Genomic DNA, 14,999 nt, shown 5'->3' on the forward strand with positions numbered 1-14,999 from the left:
CCGTGGGAGAGCTTGCTGGTCTTTTTTACAAATGATCATCCTGGCAAGAGAGGTGTGTCTCTTCTACAGAAGATCAAGAGATGGAGGGAGGGGAAGAGAATGTCTTTCTTTTTTGCCTTTAAGGGGGTTCCCTCTGGCTGCTCTTTCCCTCTGAGAACTGCTATTCAGAGGCCCCGAATGGCAGGAAGTGGTGAGGAGATGGAAGGAAGGCAGAAAGCTCAGCGAGTGCGCGTGTCCTCCCTGCCCACACCTCCCACTTGGAGGCTGGGGGAAGGGACCTCAGAAGGCTACTCACAGCGTTGTCACTGTTAACATACATTCACCATGATTTTGTGTGCGTGCAGAGCGGAGTCTGGCCTTTGTAATTGTGAAGCTGGCTCTGATGAAGAGCCCTTCCTTTTGCAGGCTGGCTGTGATGGTAAGAGTATTGGAAATTGCCATTTTCTCAGCGTCTCTTTATGATTCTCTGGCTAAAGGGCGTTATATTTAATGTGACAACAGTGGACTTGAAAAGGTAAGACCCGGTTTCTGCAGTATTGAAATAACCATCCCCAGTTCCCTATACACACAGGCACACAGAGAGACACCCGGGCGGACACAGAGAGACACACAGACACACAGGTGCAGGCACACACACAGAGATGGAGACACGCATCCACTCAGACACACAGACACAGGAGCATACACAGACACGCACACACACACACACACACAGATGGAGACACAGAGACAGACATGCACAGAGGCACCCAGAGACACAGACACATAGGCACGTGCGTGCACACACACATGTGTACACACAGAGATGGAGACACACACACACAGAGACATACAGACACAGGTGCATAGACCCAAATACAGACACAAACACAGACACACACATAGACACACTCAGACAGAGACACATAGAGACAGACACGCACAGAGACACACAGAAACACAGACACACAGGCGTGCACATGCACACACACACACAGACATGGAGACGCACATACACACGGACATACACAAACACAGACACACACACAGACGGAGACACAGAGACAGAAACACAGAGGCACACGCGTGCACACTCCTGGGACCCATGGGCCCTGTCCCGGCCATGTCCACCCTGGCTCATGACCCTGGATTGGAGTGGGCATACGTGGGCCATGACGTCATTACAGGATGGGGTCAGAGGTAACCCAGAAAGAGTAGGGGAACTGGGAGGAGGCTGCCTGCCCATGACTGGTCAGCCGTGACCCTCTGCGGAGCCTGCCTGAGCCCCCTCCTGGCTGATAACACTGGGGAGGGTTAACTTTTCAGCCCCGTCTCCAGATAAAGGGCCACACTTTCCTTGCTAGTAGAACAGTTTGTAAACTCCCAGTTGCCTTTAAAATTCTGAAGGGTGGTTTCTCATCTACTGGTGTGTGTATGTGTGGATGGTGGGGGGCACATGGTTAAGCCTTGGCAATGATCCCAACCCTGGCATTGCCCTTCCTCCCTGCCCAGGAAGCCCACGGACCTGCAGAACTTGGCTCCCAGCACTAACCCACCTTTCATGACTTTTGACGGTAAAGTCAAGACAGACGTGACTAAGATCGAGGAGTTCTTGGAGGAGAAATTGGCTCCCCCAAGGTGAGCCTCGTCAAAACCAGTGCTGGCAACTTGGCTGTCACTTTCCCCTGTTCACAGACAGTTCTAAAGCTCCTGGCACTGTGTGTTGGTTTCCTGTGGCTGTGGCGCTTACCTCCTGAGCTGTACCTGTGGTGTGCCACAGGAAACACAGCGAGATTAGAAGCCCTGAGTCTAGGTGGCTGGGATTTCACTGCTCTGCACCTGCCATTTGGCAATTAGGGTTTGATGGCAGGAAGTGGGGAGGAAGTGGGCCGATGTCACGTGGGTGGCCTGTTTCTGCTGGCCCTTTGGGAGGGTGTGTTACATGCAGCATCGCTGCAGGCTGGGCCTGCAAGGGAACCCTCTAGTTCATCATCTTTATTTCAGGAGGAAGAGAACCAAGACCAGCAAGGCTAGGGGGCCCTCCATCCCAGGATGAGAACAGTCCATCCAGTTCTGTACTCCTGGATGGGGTTGCTCCCAACTTTCAAGATGGAAAGATTAGGAAAACATTTAAGGAGCAGTTTTCATTTTTATATGTGCTCAGAGAAAATAATTTCTTCCCTTCCCGCTTTGTATTCTCCTAAGTCAAACATTGCTGATCTGTGATACTCTCGCTCTGAACTTTTCAAGGTATGAGCTGGGGACCCAGCACCCTGAATCTAACTCTGCCGGAAATGACGTGTTTGCCAAGTTTTCAGCATTTATAAAAAACACCAAGAAGGATGCAAACGAGAGTGAGTCTGTTTTCTCCATGGACCTCCATTCCGCCTCTGGTGTGGCTTCTTATAAGATGTGGGGAATTCTGACTCACTGCACAGCGGGGACAGAGAAGGCAATGGCACCCCACTCCAGTATTCTTGCCTGGAAAATCCCATGGATGGAGGAGCCTGGTAGGCTGCAGTCCATGGGGTCGCTAGGAGTTGGACACAACTGAGTGACTTCACTTTCACTTTTCACTTTCATGCACTGGAGAAGGAAATGGAAACCCACTCATGTTCTTGCCTGGAGAATCTCAGGGGCGGGGGAGCCTGGTGGGCTGCCGTCTATGGGGTCGCACAGAGTTGGACGTGACTGAAGCGACTTAGCAGCAGCAGCAGCAGCACAGCGGGGAGGGACCTGTGTATAGAAATAAGGAAAAAGTACCTCCCACTCTGAGCCTGCACATGGGTTTCAGGGACTGAGTGCTTTTCTAGAGATTGTCCAAACAAGGACATTTTTAGGAGAAAATCACCACTGCCAGTGATTCCTTTCTCTCCCATGGAATTCAGGGTGAATGAACCTTCTGTTGGTGCTCCCTTCACTATGCGATTTCCACAAAGATTTTTTTTTTTAATTTTTAATTTTTTAAAAAATGTTTTGGTCACATTGTGTGGCACGTGGGATCTAAGTTCTCTGAGCCTGCGTTGGAAATGTGAAGTCTTTTTTAGTTTATTTATTTTTAGTTGGAATATAATTGCTTTACCATATTGAGTTGGTTTTTGCCATACATCAACATGAATCAGCCATAGATATATACCCATCCCCTCCCTCTTGAGCCTCCCTCCCACCTCTCACCCCATCCCACCTGGAAAGCACAGAGTCTTAACCATTCAGTTCAGTTCAGCCACTCAGTCACATCTGACACTTTGTGACCCCATGGGCTGCAGCACGCCAGGCCTCCCTGTCCATCACTAACTCCCAGAGTTTACCCAAACTCATGTCCGTTGAGTCGGTGATGCCCACCATGAAAGTCTCTCCATATAGATTTTTGAATAAATGAATAAGTTCTAGAAGCAGCAGTGTTGTGTAGACAGCAGAATTATTTTCCAAGGAGAAGTGAATCTTTTATTTAGATCTCATAAACCCACCTGTCTCCTTCCTGACTCTCTTAACACTCACTGGCCATATCTCAGGATGGAAGGGACAAACTCCTTTATTGGTGGTTTTTTTTTTTTTTGATATCTAGAGAGAGGAGGGCAGGAGGAGAGGGGGATGACAGAGGATGAGATGGTTGGATGGCATCATCGACCCAATGGACATGAGTTTGAGCAAGCTCTGGGAGATGGTGAAGGACAGGGAAGCCTGGCATGCTGCAGTCCATGGGATTGTAAAGAGTCAGACACGACTGAGCAAGTGAACAATAACAAAGACAGGAGACGTGGACTTCCATGGCTCATCGTAGTTGTTTTCTGCCTTCCCATTTTAGTTTATGAAAGGAACCTGTTAAAGGCCCTGAAGAAGCTGGATAGTTATCTGAACAGACCCCTGCCTGATGAGATAGATGCCTACAGCACCGAGGAAGCTGCTGTTTCTGGAAGGAAGTTCCTGGATGGCAATGAGCTCACGCTGGCTGACTGCAACCTCTTACCCAAGCTCCACATTATTAAGGTTTGTCCTTCCTCATACCTCGGGTGCTGAATACATGAATGGGGCTTTGTTTCATTTTGTTTGGACTTGTGTGTGTGTGTGTGTGTGTGTGTGTGTGTGTGTGTGTGTGTGTTTTGCCAAGACAATCTAAAACAGGGTCTCCTGAATTTAAAAATCTAGCTAGTTTCTGTTTGTGGCAGCCAAGCCCCAAGTTTGAGATCTGTGGATGCTATTCTCAGATGTTCCTCGGAGGTTCTCCTCAAGCATCTGAGAGCTTGGCTCTCATGCCTCCATCCTCACAGCTTCTCTTTTCCAGTCTTAACCCCCACAGCCTAAAGACAAGCTACGTGAAAGCATCTTGAGCGAATACATTGATTGTAGCTGGTGTTTCACACTCCAGGCTGGGAGATGGTGTTTGGAATCTGCGAGGATTAAAATGTGAACTCGGGAAATTCCCTGGTGGTGGTCCAGTGGTTGGGACTCAGCACTTTTGCTGGGGTGGCCTGGGTTCAATGCCTGGGTGGGCAACTAAAATCCTGCAAGCTGAGCAGTGCAGTCCAAAAACAAAAACAGCAACCAAAAAAGCTGAGCCAACCTTGGAAATAAAAAATGAACTCAGTCAATTGTTGGTGATGGGAAGAGTAAGCCTAACCCTGGGATAAGGGAGGAGGTTGGCTCTTAACACAGACCCCTTACAGCTGGTGAGCAGCTGACAGCTCCTCGGCTGGACTACGTGTAGCAGCCTGTTTTCCCAGGTGATCGAACATGAAATAAAAGTCACTGGTCATGTATAATTAGGGTTTAAAGATTCCCTAGACCAGTAGTTCTCCAACATTAGTAGGCATAAGAATTGTGCCTACTAACTTAGAAAATGTGCCTGCTAGGGGCTCCAGTCGTCTCTGACTCTTTGCGACCCCATGGACTACAGCTCCCCAGACTCCTCTGTCCATGGGATTTTCCCGACAAGGTTACTGGAGTGAGTTACCATGCCTTCCTCCAGAGTATCTTCCTGACCCAGGGATTGAATCCACATATAAGACAATGCAGATGGCTTCTTTATTGCTGAGCCACCAGGGAAGCCCTGTTAGAAATGTCAACCCCTCAATTCAGCCCCTGATGTATACAATCAGAATTTCTGTGGGTGACTCTGAAATTCAGAAGTAGATGACCCCACTGTTGGACTCCTTAGTTACAGCTCCTCTCTGAAGTGCCCCAGTCTGGCTGTCACTCACAGCTGTTAGTTTTTGTATCATTATCACTGTTGGTGTGGCCCTGGTCTTCAGTGTCCCTAGATTCCCCAGGAAGAAGCCCAACCCTTGTTCAGAGGCATCCTTATTATACAGGTCATACTAGGTCCAGAACTAGGTCCTTGGTATAAGGATAGGAAGATGGGAGAGAACACATAGGGAAATACAAGTCAAGGACCTTTTGTTCTAATAACGCATTTATTTGGGATTTTAGTTCAGTTCAGTCACTCAGTTGTGTCCAACTCTTTGTGACCCCACGGTTCTTTGTTTGAAGACAGAGCGTGGAGTGGGCCAAGAGAGGCAGGGACCAGCCCTATGGAGATGAGTGCTCTGTGGGGGCAGAGCTGAAGGTGAAACTGTTCAGAGGTGCCACCTGTGTGTTCTGCCACTGTCCCCTGACCCAAAGGAACAGGGAGGGGAGGTGGAAGGGAGGAGACAAGGAAAGAAGCATTCTGCTTTTTGACTGCTGAGCAGAGAAAAGAAATAAGCTTGGAATCACTCAGAAGAGAGACTGTAGATGACCTCAGCGTCACTTTTAGCCATGACGACCTCCTCCTAATCCTCAGAGTGGAGGAGGCACTAACCCTGACTTTGACCTTGACCCTCATGTGTCCCTGGAGCGCTGTTTGATGAGCAGGTGAAAAAGTTAACGGGTTAGTCGCTCAGTTGTGTCTGACTCTGTGACCTGTGTACTCTAGCCTGCCAGGCTCCTCCATCCACGGAATTCCCCAGGCAAGAATACTAGAGTGGGCTGTCATTTCCTTCTCCAGGGGATCTTCCTGACCAGGGGTTGAGCCTGGGTCTTTTGCATTGCAGGAAGATTCTTTACCATTTGAGCCACCAGGGAAGCCCCTTGATGAGCAGGTGTTTGAGAATAAATATCCAAATTGGTCTGCCTGCTGCCTGGCCTTACTCCCAATGCTCTCCACCTTGTTTTTAGGCAAATAGTAGGTCCAACGGGTCTGCCCATTAAAAGATGTTTAGTAACCAAAAGGAATCCAAGTGGGACCTCTATGTGGATAGAGATGATGACAAAGAAGAAGGGGAAGGGTTAAATAGAACAAAAGAGAAAAAGGCAGATGAGAAACACCTCTCTGGTTAAGATTGGTCCAGTAAACCAAAGAACTTTTCAGACAGATGCTTCTCTACAGCCTCAAAAAAAGAAAGAAAGAAAGAAAGAGAACATGATTCCTTCCCTGATGGCTTAGTGGGTAAAAAACCCACTTCTGCAAGGCAGAAGACGCAGGAGACATGGGTTTGATCCCTTGTTGGGAAGATGACCTGAAGTAGGAAATAGCAACCCACTCCAGTATTCTTGGGTGAAAAAGCCCATGGACAGAGGATCCTGGTGTGCTACAGTCCATGAGATCTCAAAAGAGTTGGACATGACTGAGCTACTCAGCCTAGCAAACAAACCTTTGGAGAAAGGGCTCAGAGACAAGTCACAACGTGTCAAAAAATATAATCTCACAAAGAGGATGAAAATGAAACTGGTAGAACTGGAAAAAAAAAAAACCTTAAAAACAAAGCAATTTCAGAAATTGTTTAGAAGTTGTATTAGGAGTAGCAAGAGGTGGAATATGACTTTGCAGAAATTCATCAAGGATTTTTAGGACAGCCTGAGGAAATTCTCTCAAATTGAATGGAGAAGAAGCAAGAGGTAAAGGTGATTAGAGAGAATCCAGGTGCACATAATCAGGAACAAGAGAACCAGAAAGGAAAAAAAAGAGGAAAGAGCAGACTCAAAGGTAAAGAGTTTTGAACTAAAGGATTACCTGAACATTTACTTTAAATAGCAATCCATGTTTAGAAAAATACTGTCCTGAACTGTCAACACACTATGTATGATATAACTGATAAATTACTGAACTTTGACAATAAAAAAGAACCTTTTGGGTGCCCAGATGATAATGATAATAGTAATAATAGTAAAAGGTAAGGCCACCTACACAACAGAGAAATTCAGACTAGCCACATATGTCTCTAAAGTGAGGTGGAAGTGTTGCTTGCTCAGTCATGTTTGACTCTTTGCCACCCCATGGACTGTAGCTTTCCAGGCTCCCTGTCCATGGAATTCTCCAGGCAAGAATACTGGTGTGGTGATGACATAAATCAAAGCAAGATCCTCTATGACCCACCTCCTAGAGTATCAGAAATAAAAACAAAAGTAAACAAGTGGGACCTGATTACACTTAAAAGCTTTTGCACAGCAAAGGAAACTAAAAGCAAGGTGAAAAGACAGCCCTCAGAATGGGAGAAAATAATAAATAGTAAATGAAACAACTGACAAAGGATTAATTTCCAAAATATACAAGCAGCTCATACAACTCAATACCAGAAAAACAAACAACCCAGTCAAAAAGTGGGGGAAAGACCTAAACAGACATTTCTCCAAAGAAGACATACAGATGGCTAACAAACAAACACATGAAAAGATTGCTCATCATTAGAGAAATGCAAATCAAAACCACAATGAGATATCACCTCACACCAGTCAGAATGGCCCTCACCAAAGAGTCTACAAACAATAAATGCTGGAGAGGGTATGGACAAAAGGGAACACTCTTGCACTGTTGGTGAGAATTCAAATTGATACAGCCACTATGGAAGATGGTAAGGAGATTCCTTAAAAAACTAGGAGTAAAACCACCATCTGACCCAGCAATCCCACTCTTAGACATATACCTGGAGGAAAACAAAATTTAAAAAGACACATGCATCCCATTGTTCATTGCAGCACTAGTTACAATAGCTAGAACATGGAAGCAACCTAGCTGTCCATCGACAGATGAATGGATAAAGAAGCTGTGGTGCATATACACAATGGAAGATTACTCAGCCATAAAAAGGAACACATTTGAGTCATTCTGATGAGGTGGATGAACCTAGAACCTATTATACAGAGTGAAGTAAGTCAGGAAGAGAGATAAGTATCATATGCAAATGCATATATACAGAATCTAGAAAAATGGTACTGAAGAATTTATTTACAGGACAGCAATGGAGAAACAGATATAGAGAATAGACTTATGAACAAGGGAGAGGGGAGGAGAGGGTGAGATGTATGGAGAGAGTAACATGGAAACTTACATTACTGTATGTAAAATAGATAGCCATTGGGAATTCGCTGTGTGGCTCAGGAAACTCAAACAGGGGCTCTGTATCAACCGAGAGGAGTGGGATGGGGAGGGAGATGGCAGGGAGGTTCAAAAGGGAGGGGATATATGTATACCTGTGGCTGGTTCGTGTTGAGTTTGACTGAAAACAAAATTCTATAAAGCAATTATCCTTCAATTAAAAACAAAAGAATACCGGAATGGGTTGTCATTCCCTTCTCTGCAGGATTCTAGGATCACATTAAAAGCCAGAAAACAGTGTTTTAACAGTTAAAGGGTTGGGGACTTCCCTGGTGGCCCAGTGGTTAAGAATCCACTTTCCAATGCAGGGGACACAGGTTCTATGCCTGGTCGGGGAACTCAGAGCCCACATGCTTTGGGGCAGCTAAGCCCATGCACTGCAGCTAGAGAAACCTGTGTGCCACAGCGAAGACCCAGCACAGCCAATAGTTAAAGGATTAAAGGAAAGGACGTGTGATGTAAGAATTTTATATCCAAGTAAATTGTTGCTTTTACCTAGACTTCTGGTCTTGATGGAATAAACACTCTGAGCCATTTTGTAAAAATAAAATTTCTATATGATGACATAATAAAAAAGGGTAATAAAATAAGAATCCAAGAACAGAGAAGGTGTGTGGCATAAAAGGATTGGTGGTAAATCTGAAACCAGAACTAAAACTCAACAGCAGTAGGAATTATAGCTACAGGACTGAATCAGATGTGCTAAACTTCGATTTTCACACCATTGGAAGGAGGATAATAGGTCAGAAACAAAAAGAAGTATAAGTATACTAATTTCCTTGCTTATTATCAGGAGTAAGTAGAGGCCAATCAAAGAATAGTTGATAAATCAAGAAATAAAGAATTCCTATTATTTAAAGTTATATAGGAAACCACTGGACCCACTCCAGTATTCTTGCCTGGGAAATCCCATAACAGAGGAGCCTGGCAGGTCCATACAGTCACAAAGAGTCAGACACAACTTAGCAACTAAGCAACAACAACCACCGGAAGAGTTAAAACAGAACATAAACCTTCCAAACCACGAGAGAGGGAAACACACACATACATAAATGCAAAAATATTTACAGGAAGTTGGGAAACAAAGTATTACATTAATAAGATATGATATAAAACAAATTTACATTTATGAGAGGCACATATGTAATAAATTTACTCAGAATGTTAGGGTAAAGCAAAAGCAGGCAAACGCAAAGAAAGAAAAACAGGAGTCTTGACATTAATCTCTAGTAAGATTGAATTCAAGTAAAAGATAATTATTTACAAGGCTCTATGAAAAGATTTGTGATCCTGTCTTGCTGCATCATTAGCTCCCAGCTTCCAAAATCTGAGAAATAAGTCCTGAAGATCTTCTAACTGGTGACAGATTCCACACTCATGTTGTCCAAACATTCCAGGAGCCAATATAACGGGAAATACTGTCCTTCCAAGTATTGTTGTTCAGTTGCTCAGTAGTGCCCGACTCTTTGGGACCCCATGGACTGCAGCACGCCAGGCTTCCCTGCCCATCACCATCTCCTGGAGTTTACTCAAACTCATGTCCATTGAGTAGGTGATGCCATCCAGCCATCTCATCCTCTGTCGTCCCCTTCTCCTCCTGCTTTCAATCTTTCCCAGCATCAGGGTCTTGTCCAATGAGTCAGCTCTTTGCATCACTTGGCCAAAGTATTGGAACTTTAGCATCAGTCCTCTCAATGAATTTTCAGGATTGATTTCCTTTAGGATTGCCTGGTTGAATCTCCTTGCAGTCCAAGGGACTCTCAAGAGTCTTCTCCAACACCACAGTTCAAAAGCATCAGTTCTTTGGCACTCAGCTTTCTTTACAGTCCAACTCTCACATCCATACATGACTTATGGAAAAACCATAGCTTTGACTATATGCACATTTGTTGCTAAAGTGATGTCTCTGCTTTTTAGTAAGCTGTCTAGGTTTGTCTTAGCTTTCCAAGTATTTGTCCCCCCAAATTCATATCTAAGTTAGACCCAAGTCCTAACTCCCAATATCTCAAAACTGACCTTATTTGGAAATAGAGTTTTTGCAGATGTAATTAGTTAAGATGAGATCATGTTAATCGATTAGAAGCAGTATAATGGGCCCCTAATCCAACATGACAGATGTTCTTATAAAAGGCAATTTGGATCCAGAGACACCAACACAGGGAAAGTGCCAGGTAGAGACTGGAGCTGTGCTCCCATGAGCCAGAGACAGGGAGAGACCTGGAATGGATCCTTCCCTGGAGGCTTCAAAGGGAGCTCAGCCCTGCTGACACCATGATCTTGGACTCTGGGCCTCCAGGAGTGTGGGAGAAGACATTTCTGTTGTTTCAAGCCACCCACGGTTGTAGTGCTTTGTTAAGGCAACCCCAGGGAACACATATCATCTGCAAGAGGATACACCCTCCTTTGTGGTGAATTCCCAGTGACACCCTCCAGCCAGAGGAGACATCTCACACCACTGTGTTTTCATGATATCCATTCTCAGCTACCCCATCTGTAAGTAAGTAAGTGAAGTCGCTCAGTCGTGTCTGACTCTTTGCGACTCCATGGACTGTAGCCCACCAGGCTCCTCCGTCCATGGGATTCTCCAGGCAAGAATACTGGAGTGGGTTGCTATTTCATTCTCCAGGGGATCTTCCTGACTCAGGGATCGAACCCAGGTCTCCCACATTGTAGGCAGATGCTTTAATCTCTGAGCCACCTGGGAAAACATTCACTGTTTCCTTGAGAATAAGGATTTTTCAGTTCATGAATCTGCCCTCTGCACATGGTAGACCCACAATGAAATGATCCTTTCAGGGGCAGAATGATGGAAATCCACAGGTGTAATATACCCAGGTACTTGGGGTTTCAGAAGGTGAGGTTCAGCAAATAGGAAAAAGAGGGCACTTCAAAGTGATCCTGGCACAATCTAAACTGAAGATCCATCCTGAACCTTTGAAAATGAAAGTGTTAGTCACTTAGTTGTGTCCAAATCTGTGGATCCCATGGATTGTCTCCTCTGCTCATGGGATTCTCTAGGCAAGAATACTGGAGTGAGTTGCCATGTCCTCCAGGGGATCTTCCTGACCCAGGGATCAAACCTAGGTCTCCTGAATTGCAGGCAGACTCTTTACCATCTGAGCCATCTGAATCTTTAGGCACCAAATAACCCAGCAGCAGAACACAGGGAGAGAAAACTACTAGAAAGACAAAGAGAAATCCACCAGGTTACAGAACAAGCTCAGGGCTTCCCTGGTGGCTCAGATGGTAAAGAATCTGCACAGGAGATTCGGGTTCAATCCTTCGGTCAGGAAGATCCCCTGGAGAAGGAAATAGTGGCCCACTCCAGTATTATTGCCAGGGAAATCTCACAGACAGAGGAGCCTGGTGGGCTACAGTCCATGGGGTCACAAAAGAGCTGGACACGACTGAGCAGCTAGACAATAGAGCAAATTCATGCCAGTGGGTCATGAGGACTGTCTGTGATGAATGGGTGGGCATGGTTGTGTAGCACCTCTGTTTTGAGTCCCATACTCAGTATGCCCCCGGAAAACTCATATCTCAACTTGGGCAGCTTGAACGGCTGTAGGACATGGGAACTTGAGAAAGAATATATTACACGCCTCAGAAGAATGGATTGTCTGATGTAACTGCCTACGTTTGTGGGTTTTCCCTTTCTGACTGTTTCCTCTTCATTTTCAGATCGTGGCCAAGAGATACAAAGATTTTGAATTTCCTTCTGAAATGACTGGCATCTGGAGGTACTTGAACAATGCGTATGCTCGGGATGAATACACAAACACATGTCCCGCTGACCAGGAGATTGAACATGCATATTCAGATGTTGCCAAAAGAATGAAGTGAAGCCAGATTGTTTTCTGTCTCGTTTCTCAGTTGTGTGAGCTAGACTATGGAAGGAGTGTCTCCTTTGCCTTTCCCTCCCAGTAACCATCCTTTGCAAAATAATGCTCATACTTCAGCAATGTGGATACCATCGCATGATCCACTCAACAGGAAATTATTCCTAGCCTTGTAATTTGTCAGCTCACTAGTGTATATGAATAATACCAGTTGTTATACACTCCAATTGTCTGATTTATGTTCATTTATATCTTTGGCATTCTGGGACCTTGTAATCCATGCTATTTAGGGCATGAGTTTTGCAGTTTAAGTTTCAAAGCAAATAAGGCTTGAATTCAAGCCTTATCTATTATTAACCTCCTTTATTTTTTAAAAAAGTGTGTTTGTGATAGTTTTCATAATCATTCACAGCCTTCTGCTCTAAAATGGTAGTTTAACCTTTTAAAAACAAAATTATTTTTATAATTACAAAGTGATACTCGCTTGTTTTAATATTTGAAACAAAGTCAGAAGGTATAAAAAAGAAAGAAGTCACCTAGAATTTCACTACACTTAGATAACTGCTGATAATGTGTTGGTGAGTATCTTCCAAGTCTTCAGACTCTTTCACACATACGCATTCAAACCACATAATTTCCTGCCTCTGTGGTATTGTGTTAGTTTATTTTCAAGGACTGGTGAAGGGACCACTCCCCCCCTCCCCCGACCCCCCCCCCCCCCATCTTGGTAATACCTTGTTGGTCAGCCCTAGAGGACTTAAAACAAAAAGATTTGGCACCACAGAGCTCAAGAGTGTGCTTGGAGCCAAGTTTCAGAGGGATGGAGAACTTCAGGGGCCACAGAGACGCAGGGAACTGCGAAGACCAGCAGGACCGGAAGCTGTGGGCGGGCCCCAGCAGGACCGGAAGCTGTGTTCCTGCCTCCATGATGCCTCTGCCCCTGGTTCCAGTGAAGGCACAGAGGAGAGTGCCTCTCTGTGTTTCTCCTTCTGGCTTCCTTTCGGGGGCCTTCTCTTGCTTCCTCCCTCTCAGACACCACGCCTGCAGGAGGACTCTGAACGTCATCTGTGTTGCAGAAACTCCCTGCCCCCTGTTGCAGCGCAGACCAAGCACATCTTGATTCTTCAGATGGCGTCACACCCACCTCTTCCGCCATGCCATGATGTCGCGTTGGGCTAGCCTGAGTCCTGCTGTTTCTCTGCCCTCTCTAGCGTCATTTTGAGGTCAGGCAGGGAAAATCCAGGGAGATTAAATTCTTGGTGACTCCTCTTGGGCAGTTCTGGTAAATAGGCAAGCTGGGGAGGAAGTGGAAAGTACTGAGTCAAAAAAGAGTGTTCTGGTTCATCTGACTTCCCCTCCCCCACTCCTGAGCCAGCCTCGCAGCAGCAGCTGCGTGTGGGGCGGGGGGGGGGGGGGGGGGGGGAGGGGGCTGGGTTCCTACTCAAGGCTTGGAGGACAGAATGGGAGACTCCTTCCACGCTCATCTAGACTCCCGGGGTTCCAGCGTCATCAGCCAGGTGGTGTTCTTTTGACATTGGCACACACCTTCCAGAAAACTCACTTGTGGAGTTGGAGGCAGCATGTGATTGATGTTAAAAACTCATTAGGAAAAAAAGTATACACCTGCTCACCCAGCAATTCATTTGGAAAAAAAGGAAGACGCATTAACATTCTGAGATTTCTGGGATTTAGAAAAAGATGTCTGCTAAGAGGAACAAAGCCCTTCAAAGGGTGGCCACTTTCTCTTTCCTCGTACTGGATGCTATGGTTTAACCAGGGGCAGCGAAACCCCAGCCCTCCACTTGCTTAGTTTAGCCATTTATTTTAAGAAGTTGTGTCTGGCATGTGTCGCCGTGATTCCTGTTTCACATCAGTTTAGGGGCCAGATTCCGAAGATGAGTTTTACCATGTTACATTTAAACTTAGTAAATGAATTGACTACCTTAGTGCCAAGTTTGTATTTTTAGAGGTTAAAGCAATCTACATAAAGCCTTTGTGCCTTACAAATTAAATGCATTATGAAAACATTTATCTGGAGCCAAAATCTTTAATTTTTCTTTATTTTACTTTGCATCTTCCACTGAGACTGTGTGTGTGTGTGTGTGTGTGTGTGTGTGTGTGTGTGTGTGTGTGTGTATCACTTCACCCAATCCTTTGCCTGATGGGAAAAGATGGGGAGTAAGTCACAGGATGTGATTTTCTCCAGGACACACACCACTAACATGACCCTGACCCACATCATTCTATGGATAACCCTACATTACACTTCTCTTTAAAATAAAAAGGTAGGATGGGATTTCCCTGCTGGTCCAGGGGTTAAGAGTCTGCCTTCCAATAGAGGGGACATGGGTTTGATCCTTGGTTGGGAAGCTAAGATCCCACAAGTTGCCAGGCAACTAGACCCACTCACCACAACTACTGAACCTGAGTGACACAACTGTAGAAGCCCATGCACCTCAACAAGGACACAGCACAGCCAAAGTAATAATAATAAAATGGAATAGGAGTCAATACTTACAGAACTTTAGAAGGGGGAACCCGCACCGAGAAAGTGAATGGAAATGGGCTTCCTTTAAAATGATGAGAGTGGGTTTTCCCTGATGGTCCAGTGATTAACATTCTGTGCTTTCACTGCAGGGAGTGCAGATTCCATCCCTGGTTGGGGAACTGGCATCCTACAGGCAGTGCGGTCAAAGAAATAATAATAGTAAAATTGCAAGAGCAACTTTGAACTAGAAATTAGTGCTGTTGCTCAATCACTAACTCATGTCTGAATCTATGACCCCACAGACTGCAGTACGCCAGGCTCCCCTGTCCATCAACTCCCAGAG

General features: G+C 45.5%; 1 protein-coding gene across 1 annotated transcript; it reads left to right on the forward strand.

Annotated features, from left to right (window-relative positions):
- On the forward strand, window positions 1,526–12,339 carry LOC102177758 (chloride intracellular channel protein 6). The gene is made up of 4 exons (XM_013966520.2): window positions 1,526–1,617; window positions 2,230–2,333; window positions 3,785–3,966; window positions 12,011–12,339. The coding sequence occupies exons 1-4, from the start codon at window positions 1,541–1,543 to the stop codon at window positions 12,170–12,172; spliced, it is 525 nt and encodes a 174-aa protein (XP_013821974.1). The 5' UTR covers window positions 1,526–1,540; the 3' UTR covers window positions 12,173–12,339.

Source organism: Capra hircus, chromosome 1, assembly GCF_001704415.2.
Source record: "Capra hircus breed San Clemente chromosome 1, ASM170441v1, whole genome shotgun sequence".
Lineage (NCBI taxonomy): Eukaryota > Metazoa > Chordata > Mammalia > Artiodactyla > Bovidae > Capra > Capra hircus.

Excerpts from the sequence above, each read along its gene's own strand:
- LOC102177758 (XM_013966520.2), top strand. The coding sequence starts at position 1,541 with ATGACTTTTGACGGTAAAGTCAAGACAGACGTGACTAAGATCGAGGAG. Across the intron at positions 1,618-2,229 it reads GAGAAATTGGCTCCCCCAAG|GTATGAGCTGGGGACCCAGC; the intron begins GTGAGCCTCGTC and ends GAACTTTTCAAG. Across the intron at positions 3,967-12,010 it reads CCAAGCTCCACATTATTAAG|ATCGTGGCCAAGAGATACAA; the intron begins GTTTGTCCTTCC and ends CTTCATTTTCAG.